The sequence below is a fragment of the Aquarana catesbeiana genome, linkage group LG09, assembly GCF_042186555.1.
Source record: "Aquarana catesbeiana isolate 2022-GZ linkage group LG09, ASM4218655v1, whole genome shotgun sequence".
Taxonomy (NCBI): Eukaryota; Metazoa; Chordata; class Amphibia; order Anura; family Ranidae; genus Aquarana; species Aquarana catesbeiana.
In genome coordinates this window covers 231784235-231801812 of record NC_133332.1, presented here as the reverse complement: position 1 = coordinate 231801812, position 17578 = coordinate 231784235, and the positions used below count along the sequence as shown (strand labels likewise).

The window sequence follows — 17578 nt, the reverse complement described above, 5'->3', positions numbered from 1 at the left end:
GGACAAATCACGGTAAAATCGTGGCAGTGTGAAAGGGGTCTTACAAGAAACCTCCAGCATGCTTCACTGTTGCCTGCAGACATTCATTATTGTACCGCTCTCCAGCCCTTCACAACAAACTGCCTCCTGCTACAGCCAAATATTTCACATTTTGAATCAGTCCAGAGCACCTGCTGCCTATTTTCTGCACCCGACTTCCTATGTTTTCATGCATAGTTGATTTAGCCTTCTTCCATGTCCTATGCATGATAACCTTCATTATCTACAAATCAGAGGTAATTATTTTTAATTTGGTGCATTAATAGCACCACTTCTTAAAAGTGGCACTACAAAAAAATCACAATCTGCCGCTGGTTGGTAAAGTTACTGAAATGGGTGGTATGGATTTTTGAATCTGTTACAGGCCATTTTAAAGGGCCATAGTGCCAGAAAAATGTTAATAAATCCCCCCTGTATATTCCTAGCTGTTCCTTGTTATAGACCTGTGCCCACAGCACTTGTCAGAGGAAGGAAACCTGCTTTGTGGCTCTTGGCATTGGGTGACCCGACATCTAAAGGTGACTATACACCATACATTCCAATTGTACAATCTCATTAAGATCTACAATCAACTATGTTGCCTGCCTGATTGGATGCAAATATAAAAGGAGATGTATGAGATGTAAAAAAAAAAAAAAAAACACATGCACATACACACCTTCATCGTACAACTGTGGTGTGATATCTTCAGCTGTTCTACATCGACTCGCATGACTGCTGATCGCCCAGTTTTTGGTCTGCTATGAGCAGAGAGTAGTGACTGTCAGTCAATACTCTCTGCTCTGTCCATCCAGCACTCACTGGAATCCCAGGATGGAGAGGTGATGAGTGCAGCTGGCTCTTAGCCCTGTGCTGAGAGGTGGAGCCAGCACTCGATCAGGTGAATCCCGACAACTTTGTCGGGATCCTTCCAGGGCCTGAAAAGGCTCTGCCCCATCAGCTGAGAGTGGACAATAGCCCACTATCAAATTATTCTGGGTAGCAGGAGAACAAAAGTAAGTGCACTCCTGTGACTCACAGGAGAAGTATGGTCAAAAAAGCTTTGGCTATTTATTGCTGAGAAACGTATACCCCATATGATTTCAGAGTTTTATAAGTTGCTTACTCTGGTTTCTCCCACAATCAAACAGCTTATATCCCTTATGGGAATGGGAGCGTGATTTAGGGTACAAATTCTCTGAGGACCAATTAGCTCATTTGTATCAGTTATCCCACTCTAGTTCTATGGACTCTAAGACCCAATAAAATAATTATAAAATTTTGACACGTTGGCATCATGTTTCAGCTGCTTTGGCAGGTCTCTACCCCTCTGTTTCCGATCTCTGTTGGCGGGGTTGTGGCCAGCATGACACGCTTTTGCACATATGGTGGGAGTGTCCTGTGATTCAAGCTTTCTGGGTGGACGTCAAGACTCAGATTGAGAAAATTCTGGACATAGATATCCCTTTGTCCCCGGACCACTTCCTCTTTAATGTGCCTACTATACAAATGAAGTGCCTTACCACATCTTTTAAAGGCTGCCAAGCGAGTAATACCAATATATTGGAAGCAGATACAGGTTCCTGGTCATGAGGAATGGTTTAAGAAGGTAAACGAGATTATGGAGGTGGAGGATTGGGTAGCGACCCGCAGGGGTACACTAGAGCATTTTTGTATGACATGGGTGGCCTTGGGAACATGCCATTTCAGACTATGTCCCATCCATCCGTTGCCCTCCTGAACTGAGCTAATCCTAACTAGAAGGATAATATAGAAGCAACAAAGTAAGAAGCTTTGCAGCAGTTATCAGCTACAGTCCAGGGTACACTCATACTCCGTTCTAGTAAATCTAAACTGATTGCACAAAGATTGGAGAGTCAGATTGTAATGTATAGTGAGCCTATGGTAGATTACTCTGAGATTATACTAGTAGCTTGTATAGTGTATGGCCAGCATTACCGCTGTTAATTAAACTGGTGTTTGAGGACTTCTCCTGGCCAGGCACTGGGATTGCAGAACCGAATTGGGGCCAGGTATCTATAGAACACCCATCAGATGTCACTGTCTGTGACCCATACTCTGAAAGGGGGGAGTATGGCCACTTATTACCAATAAGCCTACATATCTTCTTTGTATTGACCTGGAGGCTACATGTCCCCCACGTGAGTCCTCCCCTAACTACTTGCTGACCAGCCGCCACAGTTGTACTGTGGCAGGTTGGCACGGCTGCGCAAATCGCCGTCATGGTACGTCGGTTCGATATTGCAGGCGCGCACATGCCCTCAGCGTGTTCCAGGAGCCGATGCCCGTGCCTAGTGGCCGCAATGTCCGCCGGGCACCCGCGATCACTCCTGACAGCCAGAACAGGGATGTGTGTGTGCGTAAACACACAAGTCCACATTCTGGCACGGAAGAGGAGACAGATCGTGTGTTCCTAGTATATAGGAACAACGATTAGTCTCCTCCCCCAGGCAATTCCATCCCCCCTGCAGTTAGAAAACACAGTAAGGGAACACATTTAACCCCTTGATTGCCCCCTAGTGTTAACCCATTCCCTACTAGTGACATGTATACAGTATTCAGTGGCTATTTTTAGCTCTGATCGCTGTATAAATGGCAGTGGTCGCAAAAAAGTGTAAAAAATGTAAGTTAGGTGTCCGATCTGTCTGCCGCAATGTCGCAGTCCTGATAAAAATCGCAAATCACCTCCATTACTAGTAAAAAAAAAAAAAAATAATAAAAATGCCATAAAACTATCCCCTATTTTGTAGAGGGTATAACTTTTGCACAAACCAATCAATATACGCTTATTGCAATTTTTTTTACCAAAAATATGTAGAAGAATACATATCGGCCTAAACTGAGCAAGACATTTTTTTTTATTTGGGATATTTATTATAGCAAAAAGTATAAAATATTGTGTTTTTTTTCAAAATCGTTACTTTTTTTGTTTATAGCGCAAAAGATAAAAACCGCAGAGGTGATCAAATGCCACCAAAAGAAAGCTCTATTTGTGGGGGGAAAAAGGATGTCAATTTTGTTTGGGTGCAACGTCGCATGACCGCGCAATTGTCAGTTAAAGCGATGCAGTACTGTATCTCAAAAAATGGCCTGGTCATTAAGGGGGCAAATCCTTCCGGGGCTGAAGTGGTTAATGTGGTAACTTGGACTATAATGATGTAGAACTTTACAATCTATGACAGTCCTAGAAATCAGGAGAAGCCGGTAAAATGTACAGTGAAACCCAACTCCCTCAATCAACATAGACTATTTTTCACCCATATGCTGCTAGCATTAGTAAATAGGAAAGTATATCATATTTACTTGATTTATAATTTTTTTTTTACATTTCTTCAGTTACTTCCTGGTTTCCTGCCTAGGCAAATGATGTCATACATCCCAGGACTCTTCAGGAGGGGAGGAGGAGAGTTTTTTCAGCTAAGCACACCCTACCCCCTGCATGCCTGAGCTAAGGGCAGATTGATTCCAGGAAGTAAATGCTACATGAATCATTTGCCCTCACGCAAGATGGGCGCAGCCAGAAATTTTAGGGGGTGTATTTAAAAGTGATTTCTCAGCAAAATAAAGCATGGAGACATGGATGGATCGGGGAGTTAGCTTTGAATATTAAAAATAATGAAATAGTCTTTTCAGTTTGTGGCACTAAGATGCAGTGTAGTTCTACTTTAAGTTCAACAGAGAAAAACAAATTCATGTTTTTTTTTTTCTTACAGTTATTGAGAATGTAATAAATATTTTTTTATCCATTATAATATAAATAACTTGTATTTCCCATCATTATTATAGAGTCAGCACCAAGCTCTCTTGTAAATGATGATGAGTGCTGAGGGCGGGCGCCCTTACTAAAGATGGCGGCGCGGGAGCTCTGACAGCCCTACCTTCGCTTCTCCGAGCCACTGAGTATGCGCAGTGTCCCCAGCGTGGCAGCGCTTGTTTACAGCCAGGGGTAGGCCGCAGCCCCGGGCTGTAGTTCCCGCTCCGCCCTCTCCTACTCGCTCCTCCTTTCTGGGGGAGGACTGGCATGGGGACCAGATAGAGCACACAGCCGGCCATGTACTCGCCGCAGCGCCGGGACTTTATGTCCGTCACCCTCATCCAGCCGGAGGGGCCCGGGGGAGGATACAACAACAGCAAGAGCTGGAGGAGGAGGTCCTGCTGGAGGGTGAGCCGGGGGGAGAGACACCAGGGCTAATGTCATCTGTCACCTCACACCCCTCAACCCGCCTGGAGGGGAACACCGGAGAAGAGACCCCCCCCACCACCTGGAGAGGGATACCACAGGGAGGGGCCCCCAAAAGGGTGTGGTGTGACACCCTAAAGGGGATCCCAAATATCTGCAAGGGACCCCCTTTTACCTGAACCCTCCCAACCTGTAGGGTGACACCAGTGGAGAGACCCCAAATATCTGCAAAGGACCCCTTACTACCTTTACTCCCCCCACCTGTAGGGTGACGTCCTAAAGGGGGACCCTAAATATCTGCCAGGGACCCTACTACCTGACCCCCCCCCCCCCCCACACCTGTAGGGTGACACCAGAGGAGAGCCCCCAAATATCTGCTAGGAACATCCTACTACCTTTACTCCCCCCACCTGTAGGGTGACGTCCTAAAGGAGGACCCTAAATATCTGCCAGGGACCCTACTACCTGACCCCCCCCACACCTGTAGGGTGACACCAGAGGAGAGACCCCAAATATCTGCAAAGGACCCCTTACTACCTTTATTCCCCCAACCTGTAGGGTGACGTCCTAAAGGGGGACCCTAAATATCTGCCAGGGACCCTACTACCTGCCCCCCCCCCCCCACCTGTAGGGTGACACCAGAGGAGAGACCCAAATATCTGCTAGGAACGTCCTACTACCTTTACTCCCCCCACCTGTAGGGTGACGTCCTAAAGGGGGACCCTAAATATCTGCCAGGGACCCTACTACCTGACCCCACCCCCCCCACCTGTAGGGTGACACCAGAGGAGAGACCCAAATATCTGCTAGGAACGTCCTACTACCTTTACTCCCCCCACCTCTAGGGTGACGTCCTAAAGGGGGACCCTAAATATCTGCTAGGAACCCTACTACCTGACCCCCCCCACCTGTAGGGTCACACCAGGGGAGAGTCCCCAAATGTCTGCAAGGGACCCCCTACTACCTTTACTCCCCCCACCTCTAGGGTGACGTCCTAAAGGGGATCCCAAATATCTGCCAGGGACCCTACTACCTGAACTCCCCCCACCTGTAGGGTGACATCCTAAAGGGGCCCCCAAAATATCTGCTAGGGACCCCTACTACCTTTACACCCCCCCCCACCTGTAGGGTGACATCCTAAAGGGGACCCCTACTACCTTTACACCCCCCACCTGTAGGGTAATGTCCTAAAGGGGGACCCCAAATCTCTGCCAGGGACCCCTACTACCCGGGCCCTTCCCCCACCTGTACTGTAACACCAGAGGAGGGTCCCCCCTACTACCTGAACTCCCCCCACCTGTGGGGTGACATCCTAAAGGGGACCCCGAATATCTGCCAGGGACCCCTACTACCTGAACTCCCCCTACCTGTAGGGTGACGCCAAAGGAGGCATCCCTACTACCTGAGCCCTTCCCTCACCTGTAGTGTGACACCAGAGGAGGGACCCCCCTACTACCTTAACTCCCCCCACCTGTGGTGTGACATTCTGAAGGGGGACCCCAAATATCTGCCAGAGACCCCCCTACTACCTGAGCCTCTCTCCCACATGTGGTGTGACACCAAATATCTGCCAGGGACCACTCTACTACCTGAACCCCCACATGTGGTGTGAAACCAGAGGAGGGACTCCCAGACCTGAACTCCTCCCCCACCTGTAGGGGAACACCAGAGGAGGGACCTCAAATATCTGCTAGGGACCCCCCCCCCCACTACCTGAGCCACTCCCCCACCTGTAGTGTCACACCCTGAGGAGGGACCCCAAATATCTGCCAGGGACCACCCTAATAATTGATCCCCTCCTCATCATGTGTAGTGTGTGACACTGGAGGAGGGATCCCAGATATTCAGGAACCTCCCCTATTACAGACACCTTCCCTAACTCCACTGACATTGCACTCCAAACTCCCCCCAGGAGGGACAATGGACATCTGTCATGGACCTCCCCACTCCTGGTACCACGATCTGTAGGGAGACACTCCCAGGAGGGGCCCCAGACATTTGCCAGAGCCCCTCCTATACTACCTGATCCTCTCCACCCCACCTGAGGCCACTTTCTGTAATGACACCCCTAGGAGTCTTATCTAGGGACACCCTGTTGTAATGACACCTCCAAGGAGTGATCCCGGCTATGTCAGAGACCAACCTACTACCTGAGTAAGTTGTCCCAGAAGGAACAATACACCTCTCATTGGTCAGCTCCAATGAGAATCATTATATTGGAATCATTATAGTGAATCCCTACTCTGAGCACAGGGCTCCCTGTCTTTGTTCCCAAGGGCTGAGTGGAGCAGAATAGGGGAGCAATAGCTTGTCTCTGGGACAGAAGTAGAGGGGAATCCTTTAATGGGGACACCTGTGACAAATAGATTTTTGTCACCTCCTGTTGTCTCTTGGGAGACTCCCTCACTTCCTGTCCTAAACAGCAGATATCAATAGTGTGTGTGTGTGTGGGGGGGGGGGTCCTTCTGGCTCAGCCAATGAGGGAGCGATTCCATAACAACTGGCAGGCTGTAGCCTAATGATCCTGACACTGGGGATTTGTCACCAACGTTCAGATCACCTGTGTGACATCAACCTTCGGGTACATTCAAATACCTGCATCTTCATGGTGTGATTCATTTTACATGCATTAACCAGCAGCCATTCCCGTGGAAAATGTGCTTTGCTTGAATGATGGAGGCAGGTGGATATTTATTAAAGGTTTCGTTCACACGGGGTGTACTACAGCAAAGGCCTATGGAGGGCGGTGTTTACCCACACAGGAGTCCAGGGCATCCCTGCACACAGTCCCATTGATGTCAATTGGGATGCAGAGGTGCAGGAACACAGCCGCTGTTTCCAATCTGACATCTGTGCGGATTAGGGATGCACTTATGCCTCTTTTTTTTTTTTTTTTAACAGTGGAATCTTGGATTGCGAGTAACGTGGTTTACGAGCTTTTCGCAATACAAGCTCCTTTATTTATTTTCAGGCTTGGTTCACACCTAAACCAGCCACGGATCGCACAGCAACACTGTGCGTCCCTGTTCTCCGTTTCAGCAACGAATCTGGGCAGAATCTGTGCCTGAATTCGGACCTGAAACCGAGCCAAAGACGCCAGTGCGTTTTGCAGCTGCCCTGGAGATATGTGAACTGGCTCCATAGAGAGCTGGTCACGTTCTCCTGCTATGCAAATTGGATGTGGGGAAATCCGCATCCAATTCAAATAGGTGTGACCCCAGCCTAAATCCTGACTCGCATTAGGAGCGTTGTCTCGCAAGACGAGCAGGATTCAAGCCGCTGGGTTGTGCAGTTCCGCATTTGGCCAGAGGTGTGGGGGCGCCGGTGACACTCGGAAATACTCCATTTCCGAGTTGTCTCCAAGCGTCTCTGAGTGTTTTCGGCGCCCCTGCCCCTCTGGCCACATGCAGTACTGCATAGACAAGCAGTGGCTGTGGGACAGATTATCTGAGTTTCCATTATTTCCTATGGGGAAACTCACTTTGATATAGGAGTGCTTTGGATTACAAGCATTTCTCTGGAACAAATTATGCTCATAATCCAAGGTACTACTGTACACGCCAATACCAATTACCGATACGTATCGCCTAGGAAGAGTTGGTAGGGTTGGTTTGGGGGGGGGGTTTAGGTAGCTGGGTGAGGGCAGGGGGAAGGAGTAGGAGGGTAAGTGAGGGCAGGGTGTGGGGAGCTAGAAGGGACTCTGGGAACACAAAGGACAGAGAGAGCAGTGCCATCTAAGTGCGGTATGGCTGCAATTTAATGTAAAAAAGGTAAGAAATACACTCACAAGGTTAAAAACAATTCCAGCATAAATTATGAATGAAGTATTCATCCGCTCTACCCTCAAGTGGTAGCAGCTGATGTGTTGGTGGCCAGAGGTCTGGGGGCACTGGGCTCCAAGAGCTTGTTGGTAAACTCAGAGACACTCCGGGACACTGGTGAAGTACCTGGAAGTGACGTCATCAGTGCATCCCAGTGTCTCCGAGTTTACCAGGAAGTGTTGGCAGCCACCAACGCCCTCAGCCTCTGGCCACCAATACACCAGCGGCTACCACCCGAGAGTAGAGCGGATGAACACCACATTGATCATTTTTGCTGAAATTGTTTTTAACCTTGTTGAGTGTATTTCTTTTATACTTTAAATTGAGGTCATACTGCAATTAGATGGCGCTGCTCTCGCTGTCCTTCAGGATAAGAGGGTAACAGCTGGCGGGAGGGGAAATGTCATTGGTTGTTAAGGACATGGTGGCCCCGCTCCTTAACAACCAATAATTGTCGGCATTCCTTTCTTTACATCCCGCTGACAGCTGAGAGAACCAAGCCAGAAGGTAGTTTTGGGTATCGGTGCATTTGCACGAGTACTGATACCCATGAAAATGGCTCGTATCGGCACTAATACCGGTATCGGTGCAACCCTAGTGCGGATGTGGGTCCCTGAACTCACACTGTCTTAATTTGGCTCCATGCACCTGCACCCACATGGATGTTATATTGGGAGCAGCAGCTGTGTTCCTGCACCCTAATTGACATCTGTGCACCTCTGTGTGGGTAAACACGGCCCTCCACAGGCATATGCTGTAGTACACTCCATGTGAACGAGACCTAACTCATTGAATATTTGTCAATATCGCTTTCTATACATGTTAGTGAAATGTATTCCTAGTTGTATTTGAACCACTTCAACCCCGGCCAATTCTGACACTTCTCACACATGTAAAAATCCACATTGTTTTGCTAGAAATTTACTTAGAACCCCCAAGCATTATATATTTTTTTGAAAGCACAGGCCCTAGGGAATATAATGGTGGGTGTTGCAATTTTTTATGTTACGCAGTATTTGCACAATGGTTTTTCAAACGTAAATTTTTTGGAAAACATACACTTTAATGAATTTCAGTGCGCACAAACACAATATAATACCCAATGTGTTTGTAAAATATAAAAGATAATATAATGCTGAGTAAATAGATACAAAACCTGACACCTGTCAATGCCTCCCTATCAGTGCTGCATATTGGTGCCACCTTATCAGTGCCCGTCGGTGAAGGAGAAAACTTGCTTATTTACAACATTTTATAACCAAAACCTGGAAAAACTTCTTCCCTTTTTTTTGGGTACAGTGTTGCACGACTGCACAATTGTAATTCAAAGTGTGACAGCGCTGAAAGCTGAAAATTAGCCTGGGAAAGAAGGGGGTATAAGTGTCTAGTATTGAAGTGGTTAGGGCTAAACTCCAGGGACAAAAACATTCGTTTTAATATACAGTAAACCTTAAAGTGATTGTAAAGTCTTGTTTTTTTCTTTTTTCATTAAAAATAACAAACATGTTATACTTACCACCTCTGTTGCAGTGGATTTGCACAGGGCAGCCAGGATCCTCCTCTTCTTGGGTCCCTCTTCTGTGATCCTGGAACCTCCCTCCTGTTCAGTGCCCCCACAGCAAGCAGCTTGCTGTGGGGGCACTCAAGTCGAGTCACAGCTCCATGTGTCCATTCAGACATGGAGCCCCGCCCCCTCACTCCCCTGATTGGCTAACTGACTTAGACAGCAGCGGGAGCCAATGGCGCCGCTGCTGTGTCTCAGCCAATCAGGAAGGAGAATCTCGGACAGCTGAGACACTCGTGGACATCGTTGGACAGAGAGGGACCTCAAGTAAGTGTGAGGGGGGGCTGCTTCACACAGAAGGCATTTTATCTTAATGCATAGAATGCATTAAGATAAACCTTCTGCCTTTACAACCCCTTCAATGACCACAAAGGAGTGACATCACTGGGTTGTACATAGCCTGAGCATAGCTGTGGGAGGGACCCAGAAGGCTCCACCTACTACAGGCTACCTGCAGAAAACTACAGCAGATGAGACCGGTCACTCTGCACAAGGAGAGAGAGCAGCAGTGGCCGGTCTTTATTACAGGAAGCTCCTACACAGAGGCAAATTTGGCCTTTTTTAAAAAATCGGTCGATGTTTGCACAAAAATTACCTCCCTTCCCCACACTCCACTGACACCTCTCTGCTCAGTGTGTGAAACAGATTTGCAACTGAATGCAGGAAGAGGAGCTGTCAGAATTCAGCGTGCTGTCGGGGTGGACGGGACCCAGATATCAAGCACCAGCCAATGGGATGGGATAGGATCTGAGCGGGCCGCTATGTGTATGTGGCCCCGCCCACTTTCTTAAGCAGCCCAATCATTGTCTGGTGTTTGGTAGCCGTAGGGCCCCGCCCACCCCCGACATCACGCTGAATTCTGACAGCTGGTCTGTCTCTGCATTCACTTACATATAGTGTAACTGAAGCTGACGAATCGGCTCAATGTGAAACCTGCCAGTTCCAACCAGTGCCAACCATTGCCACATGCCAGTGCCAATCGCCAGTGGCAGCCAGTGCCACCTGCCAAAAAAAGAAAAATCAGCTTAAAATATCGTCCACAAAAATCGGCCTCATATATTGGCCATTGGCCGGCCTGATTTCTAAATATCGGCATCGACCAGAGAAAAACCCATATCGGTCGACCTCTAGTTTCAAGCCAGATTACTGCACATATATGGAGGAAATACACAAGGGTTACAAAGTAACTGACAATACACATGGCTCTTATGCATAAAAATTGACCTTTAGCATCTGGCTGCAACTTTGTTTTGCACCTGTTGAATGTATGAATGTGCATCAGTCTGCACAGATAAACCTGGGAACTGAACATATGTATTCTCCACACTGCTATTAAAGTCACTGCAGGCTTAAAGTGTACACAGGCATTACATCATGTGTGTGACATGGCCCAGTGTGTAATTCATCCCTCCGGTGGGTTTTCCTGAAGCCCAGGCATAGAAGCAGGGAATTTGCATTGGGGGTATAATGTTACCTGTCTCAGCAGGGAGGAGATTGCAATATATAGAATATATGATTCATTGCTGTCTGCTGGTTCCAGTCTTCTGGTGTTTATCAGCCATAAGTGGATGTATCATATACATTGGCAATGGAGAAGGTAACTCAATTATTGATTTTTAAAGCACTGTGGGGATTTCATTATTGAAAAGTACTTTTGAACGCTAAAGCAAATGCTGAAAAGAATTGGTCAGGATGCCCCTGAACATCCTAGAAGCACTTCAGTCTTAACTGGCTGCATCCTCCTTGGTTTGTGCGAGGACGGGGAACGTAAATCAACTTGGCGTTAGATTGTGGGGGGGTCTTCAATGGTTAATAAAGAAACTTGCTGACACCATGGGATTAATTTACTAAACCAGGAGAGTGCAAAATCTGGTGCAACTGTGCATAGTATCCAATCAGCTTCTAACTTCCGATTGTTCAATTAAGCTTTCCCAAAAAATTGCTTTTAAAAGACCGCTACGTAAATACTGGGAGACGTAAAATATTGCAACAACCGCCATTTTATTCTCTAGGGTCTTTGCTAAAAAATTATATACAGGTCTTCCCACCGACCTTGTATATAAAGAAGAAAATCCGAAAGGTTGCTGCACTTAAAAAAATCTTTTGCTGCTTTATTTCATTAAGTCTTGAAGGAAGATTACAAAGCAGGCATAATCATTCCAGACAAAGTAATGCAGATATGAATGGATCCATTCATATCTGCATTACTTTGTCTGGAATGATTATGCCTGCTTTGTAATCTTCCTTCAAGACTTAATGAAATAAAGCAACAAAAGATTTTTTAAGTGCAGCAACCGTTCGGATTTTCTTCTTTATATACAAGGTCGGTGGGAAGACCTGTGTGTGTGTGTGTGTGTGTGTGTGTGTGTAGATAGATAGATAGATAGATAGATAGATAGATAGATAGATAATGTGCACAAGAAGTGTCAAAAAAGTTTTGGTTTTTAAGTGGTTAAACTGCCCTCATTTGCAGACCAAAGTTCATTCCTTTTAATCTAAAAGAACCAAGAGATACATTGTTTCTCTTTTATCTCAGCACTGTTGATAAACATTTGCTGGCTGAGGTGTTTTGTTTTTGTTTTTTGACAGTTCTGCACTTGTTTAACATGAATCATGGAAATTACAGATTAAAGCGGGATTCTCGCTGTAAAAAAAAAAAAATTTAAAAGTCAGCAGCTACAAACACTGTAGCTGCTGACTTTAAATAAGTACTTACCTGTCCTGGGTGCCCGCGATGTCGGCTCTTGGGTCCCGGCACTGCCATCCTAGGTAAGGGAAACAGGCAGTGGAGCCTTGCAGCTTCACTGCCAGTTTCCTACTAAGCACGCGTGAGCGGCGCGGTGCTCTGTGAATGGCCCTGTAGTGTTCTGGGAACACACACAGTCCCCAGAAGACAATCGGGCCGCTTACCGAGGAGCAGAACACGCCGCGGACTAGGAAGAGGCAGATTAGGAAGACTGCCTAGCAACAAGGGTTTACGTAAGTTTAAAAAAATGTTTTTGTTTTTTTTATTATTTTTTTTTTTAGGCTTTTTGGTGAATTTTTTTTTTTTTTTTTTTTCAGGGTGGCCCTCCACTTTAAGATCGTGAGGGGGGGGGGGGGTGTTTAAATCAAGATCACAATTTTTTATTTCATTTTTGTAACGATTAATCGTGCAGCTCTACTACCCAGTATCTAGGCGTTTGGTCATAATGTTATGGGTGGGTGTGTGTGTGTGTATATATATATATATATATATATATATATATATATATATATATATATATATATATATATATATATATATATATTGCCAATGAATGTGTTTTGTTCAAAAAGTGCAAACATTATCCGTTGATCCTGCCAGAAATCCAGTGAGCTGGACTTCCTATAGTGAGCTGAAAATGTTGCACTGAAACTTCAAAGATTGCTGTCAGCCCTATCGAGGTTTTTTCTGGACTACAGAACACCTCCTCCACAAGTTAATGAGAAGCTGTGTCCTAACATGCTTTCCTGTGACAATGCTGATCCACCAGATACAGTGCTGATCCTAAGGCAGCCATGCAATATATATTACATGCTTGATACTGGGTTTAGATGCACTTAAAGAAAACATAAGGTGGAGCCAGCTAAGTTTATTTTTTTTTTTTTTTCTGGTAAAATCAAGATCTGCTTATGAGTTCAGCTGCCCACATCTATCTGTATGTGATTTTCACTGAAGCTAACCTCTACTTACATTCCTGTTCATCATATGCGCAGTTTAAGTTTCTCCGGTTTGTGATCGGTTTACTTTAAGCTGTCCAGAGACATAAAAGAGCAGGGTGACCATCTATAATCTGCAATACCAGCAAGTCCCTGCTGGCTGAGACTTTTGGGGGGGATCAGTCAGGTTAGAAAATGATTGTCCCCTCAATGACACATACATGATAGAAGATTTATGAGGAAGTGACAGGTTCTCTTTAAGCATTTTATAAAATGATATCTAGTAGCCCTTTGCTTAAAGTACTTTTAAACTTATACATAGTACTTTTTTTTTTCAAAGAACTGAAAATTGTTTCTGCAGAAAATCACACCTTTAGATGTATGTTTATAGCTGATAACCTCTGCTGTGCTCATAAGGCTAAAGGTTTGTATAAGTTAGTGATTTGTTGTGTTCCCTAAGCAGGAAGAGCTGGGGATGTCAGAGCCGATATACGATGACTGTGTGTCTTCTTTTTCCGGTGAACATTTAGTAATTTGTGTTTCCTGTTTTATCTTATAGAAATGGAAACAGCTTTCCAGGCTGCAGCGCAGTGTCATCCTCTTCCTGTGCGCCCTGCTGGCGGTTTGTGGCGTCGTCTCTTTCTCTAACCTGGGAGAGCACTGGAGAAGTATAATGGATTTTTACTTTTCATAGTTAATTGTTAGAAATCCCTTCTGGGCAAGGTGTGCTGATTGCAGCTGTATAAAACATGACTGTAATCCCTTGGGGAGGCTTAGAACTATGCGTATCACCTGTACTATGCTCATTATATACCTAAAGGAAACCTGTGCATTTTCCTTTAAAGGATAATTCTACCTTTTGCAAAATAAATAAATGCATCCACATTGATTAAAGCGGTTGTATACCCGCTGGCTTTTTTTTTTTTTTTTTTCCCCTACACCTGCAAGGGAAAAGGCATAATGAGCTAGTATGCACCGCATACTAGCTCATTATGAGATACTTACCTTAGAACGAGGCGCCGGCATGTCATCCTGTCCACGCCGAGGGAGCTGACATTTCCCCTGGGCGTGTCTTCCGGGTATCACGGCTCCAGCGCTGTGAGTGGCCGGAGCCGCGATGTCGTCACTCCCGCGCATGCGCGCGGGAGACTTCTGTCCGGCAAGCTCTGGAGTTTGCCAGGCTGTCAGCCGAGAATCCCCTGTGTGCATGCGCTGCTGCAGTCAGCGGCTCATTGCAAGGGGAATATCTCCTAAACCGTACAGGTTTAGGAGATATTATTTTTTTTTACCTACAGGTAAGCCTTATTATAGGCTTACCTGTAGGTAAAAGTTTAAAAAAAAGGTATACAACCACTTTAAGAAAAGAATTGTGCATTTATTATTTTTTTTTGCATTTGAGCCTGTAAAGCATTGCATTCAAGAGCAGTGGATCCCTGGTGCAATGCTCCTGCAGATTATTTTTCCAGCCATCTCCATTCTGAGGTATGGACCTTTTGGTTACCAGGCAGAAGGATTTTTCAGTGAACTGTAGGTGTGATGTTACTGCACTTGTGCTCCTTTGGGATTAACGAGTTCCTCTGTTGCAGTGGCAGATGGATCCTGTAGCATTTTCATTCCCAGACCCTGTGAATAACTGATATGACTGTGTGGGCACAGGGCACTCCAGGGAAGGAAACTCTGGGTTCAGTAAGGTGGATTTGGCCATATAAAGAAGTATATCCAGTAGAGCTGCACGATTTAGGCTAAAATGAGAATCACGTTTTTTTTTGCTTAGAAGATAGATCACAATTCTCACAGCGTAACATCATCTTTCTCATTAAACAAAATAATTAGGCTAGCTTTACTGTTTCCTTTTTTTTTTTTTTATTCATTGAAGTGTATTTCTCCCAAAAAATTGTGTTTAAAAGACCACTGTGCAAATACAGTGTGACATAAAATATTGCAACAATCTTGTTCTTGAGATAAAACTTGACAGAGAAAAACTTTATCAAATCCTCCCCCTTGCTGTGAGTGACAGATGATTTACATATCTCGTGCCCTAGCCTAAGACATGCATTATTTTTTAATTCCCACCCCCACTCCTTTCTTCAGCAGCTCTGCAAGGATTGGCTGTTCCACACCTCAGCATGATTTGGCATGCTGAAGTCATGTGGTTACTTTCCTGTCTTTTCACTGGATGTTAGAGATCATAGCAGAAGTTCAGTTTTAGAAATAAACAGGAGAAAATGCATATTGACAAGGGGAGTGTAGAGGTGGGCGGGGAGTCTACTGACATCACGACTCCACCCACTGAGCTCCAGACAACAGACCCACCCACAGAATATGCAGTTTTTCGGGTCTAATAACAGACAGAGGGGAGACATTTGACAGGTAGATACATGCAGGAGGCATGTATATCCTTATAGATAACCCCTATGGCAGTAGTTTAGAAAGGATGACATTGGGTTTGCATTCACTTTAAGTGGTTAAACTTCCTGCATATTCACACAGAAGTTTTATCCCTTTGATCTAAGAAGGAAAAGTTACAATGTTGTTAAAAACTTGACACACTGCCCGGTTTGGCAGACTGCCAGAGTGAGCAGTGAAAATTCTCTCTACTTGTTACATGAAAGAATCTGGAAACGCCGCAATACGGATCGTCAGAGGGGGTGAATCGAGATCACGATCTTTTAATAATTAACTGTGCAGCTCTAATATCCAGTGTATCCAAAACTATTTTGGCTGTACTTCTCTTATGCATCACAGGAGTGCATAGTTCTGCACTCCTGTGACCTGCTTTCAGCCTACCTCAGGCTGAAGCCTGCTGTTGGCTGACGTCACAGAACCGGTCCAGGCTCTTAAAAGATCAGGATCCACACACAACCTTGGATCGGCAGATGGCTCAGCCTCTCGGTCAGCCGCTCACCTCCCCTCCACAGCTCAGCGTTCCAGTAACAGTCCCGGGCTCTCTGCTCACAGAATGCTGAGAACTGAGAGATCGGCAGTGTTTGATTGCTCAGTTCTCAGTGCAGAGCTGGTGGGGGACAGATGCAGCATTGGATTAATGCTGCATCCACCTAGGTGAGTAATTTTTTCTTTTTTTCTAAAACCTTTTCTTTTAAGGTTCTTAAAGTGATACTAAAGTCTCTGTTTGTTATTTTTAACAAACAAAAAAAAAAGTGTTATACTTACTGCTCTGTGTAATGGTTTTGCACAGAGCAGCCCAGATACTCCTCTTCTCGGGTCCCTCTTCGTTGCTCCTGGCTCCTCCATCCTATTGCTTGCCACCACAGCAAGGAGCTTGCTGTGGGGGCACCTAAGCCAAGCCGCAGCTCTCTGTGTCCGTTCAGGCACAGAGCCGCGGCCCGCCTTCCCTCTCTCCTCATTGGCTCGCTGACTTTGACAGTAGCAGGAGCCAATGGTGCTTCACTGCTGTCTAAGCCAATGAGGAGGGAAAGTCCCGGGCAGCCCAGTCTCATGCAACATCGCTGGATCGAGAGGGGGTTCAGGTAAGTATTATAAGTATTAGAGGGGCTGCTGCACACAGAAGACTTTATCTTAATGCATAGAATGCATTAAGATAAATGTCTGCCTTTACAATCACTTTAAGTACTGACTGAACTTATGCTGGGTACTCACTGACAATTTTTTTTTTTCCAGCCAGCAGGTTGAATGAAAAAAACTGACATATCCCCATACCAACACAAGCAGTGTAGAAAGTATGTTCTCCCCTGTTGTTTGTTTGAATACTGACAGCGGGGAGGTTTTCTTGACCCAGCAAAGGCTCCCCCCTGTGCGCCAGAATTCACAGATTAGCGCTTGCAGCCATTGACTGCAAGCGCTGATCAAATGCTGATGTTCTGACATGTTAGCCTGGCTTCTGTCAAGAGATGGCGGTACACATGGTTTCGGCCAGTGTGTATTAGGCTTTAGGGCATGTATTTTAAGTTATTATTAACGGAAAGCTCTTGGCAGACACTAAACCTGTGAGTCTTATGTGTTCTTAAAAAAAAAAAAAAATCTAATTTCTGCAAAGTATGGGCTTGTTGGTTTACCTTTTAAGGCCTCATGCACACTGGGCATAATAAATGCTGCTTATACAGGCTTTAGGCGTTTTTATTTCTTTACATTTTTTTTCAGCCTGTTGAAGCAACTCCATATTAGCCTATGTGTCCGTGCACATTTAGGCTTTTACAGGCATATTTGTAGAGGAGCATTTACAAGCTAAATAAAAAACCCAACAACAAGTGAATGTTTGTGGAGAGCATTCGGACAGAAAAAAATGCTTGGCATGCCTAAACGCTGTGTTTAGGC

At 45.6% G+C, this 17578-nt stretch overlaps 1 protein-coding gene across 2 annotated transcripts in view; it reads left to right on the top strand.

The window, feature by feature from the left end:
- Positions 1-3927: 3927 nt before the first annotated feature.
- Positions 3928-17578, top strand: part of MAN1B1 (mannosidase alpha class 1B member 1) — a 64294-nt gene continuing 50643 nt past the window's right edge. For both annotated transcript variants that reach the window (XM_073599930.1, XM_073599929.1), the window contains exons 1-2: positions 3928-4201; positions 13845-13953. In XM_073599930.1, the coding sequence (XP_073456031.1) occupies positions 4091-4201; positions 13845-13953 (220 nt within the window). In that variant the 5' untranslated portion in view covers positions 3928-4090. The remainder of the gene's footprint in view (positions 4202-13844; positions 13954-17578) is intronic.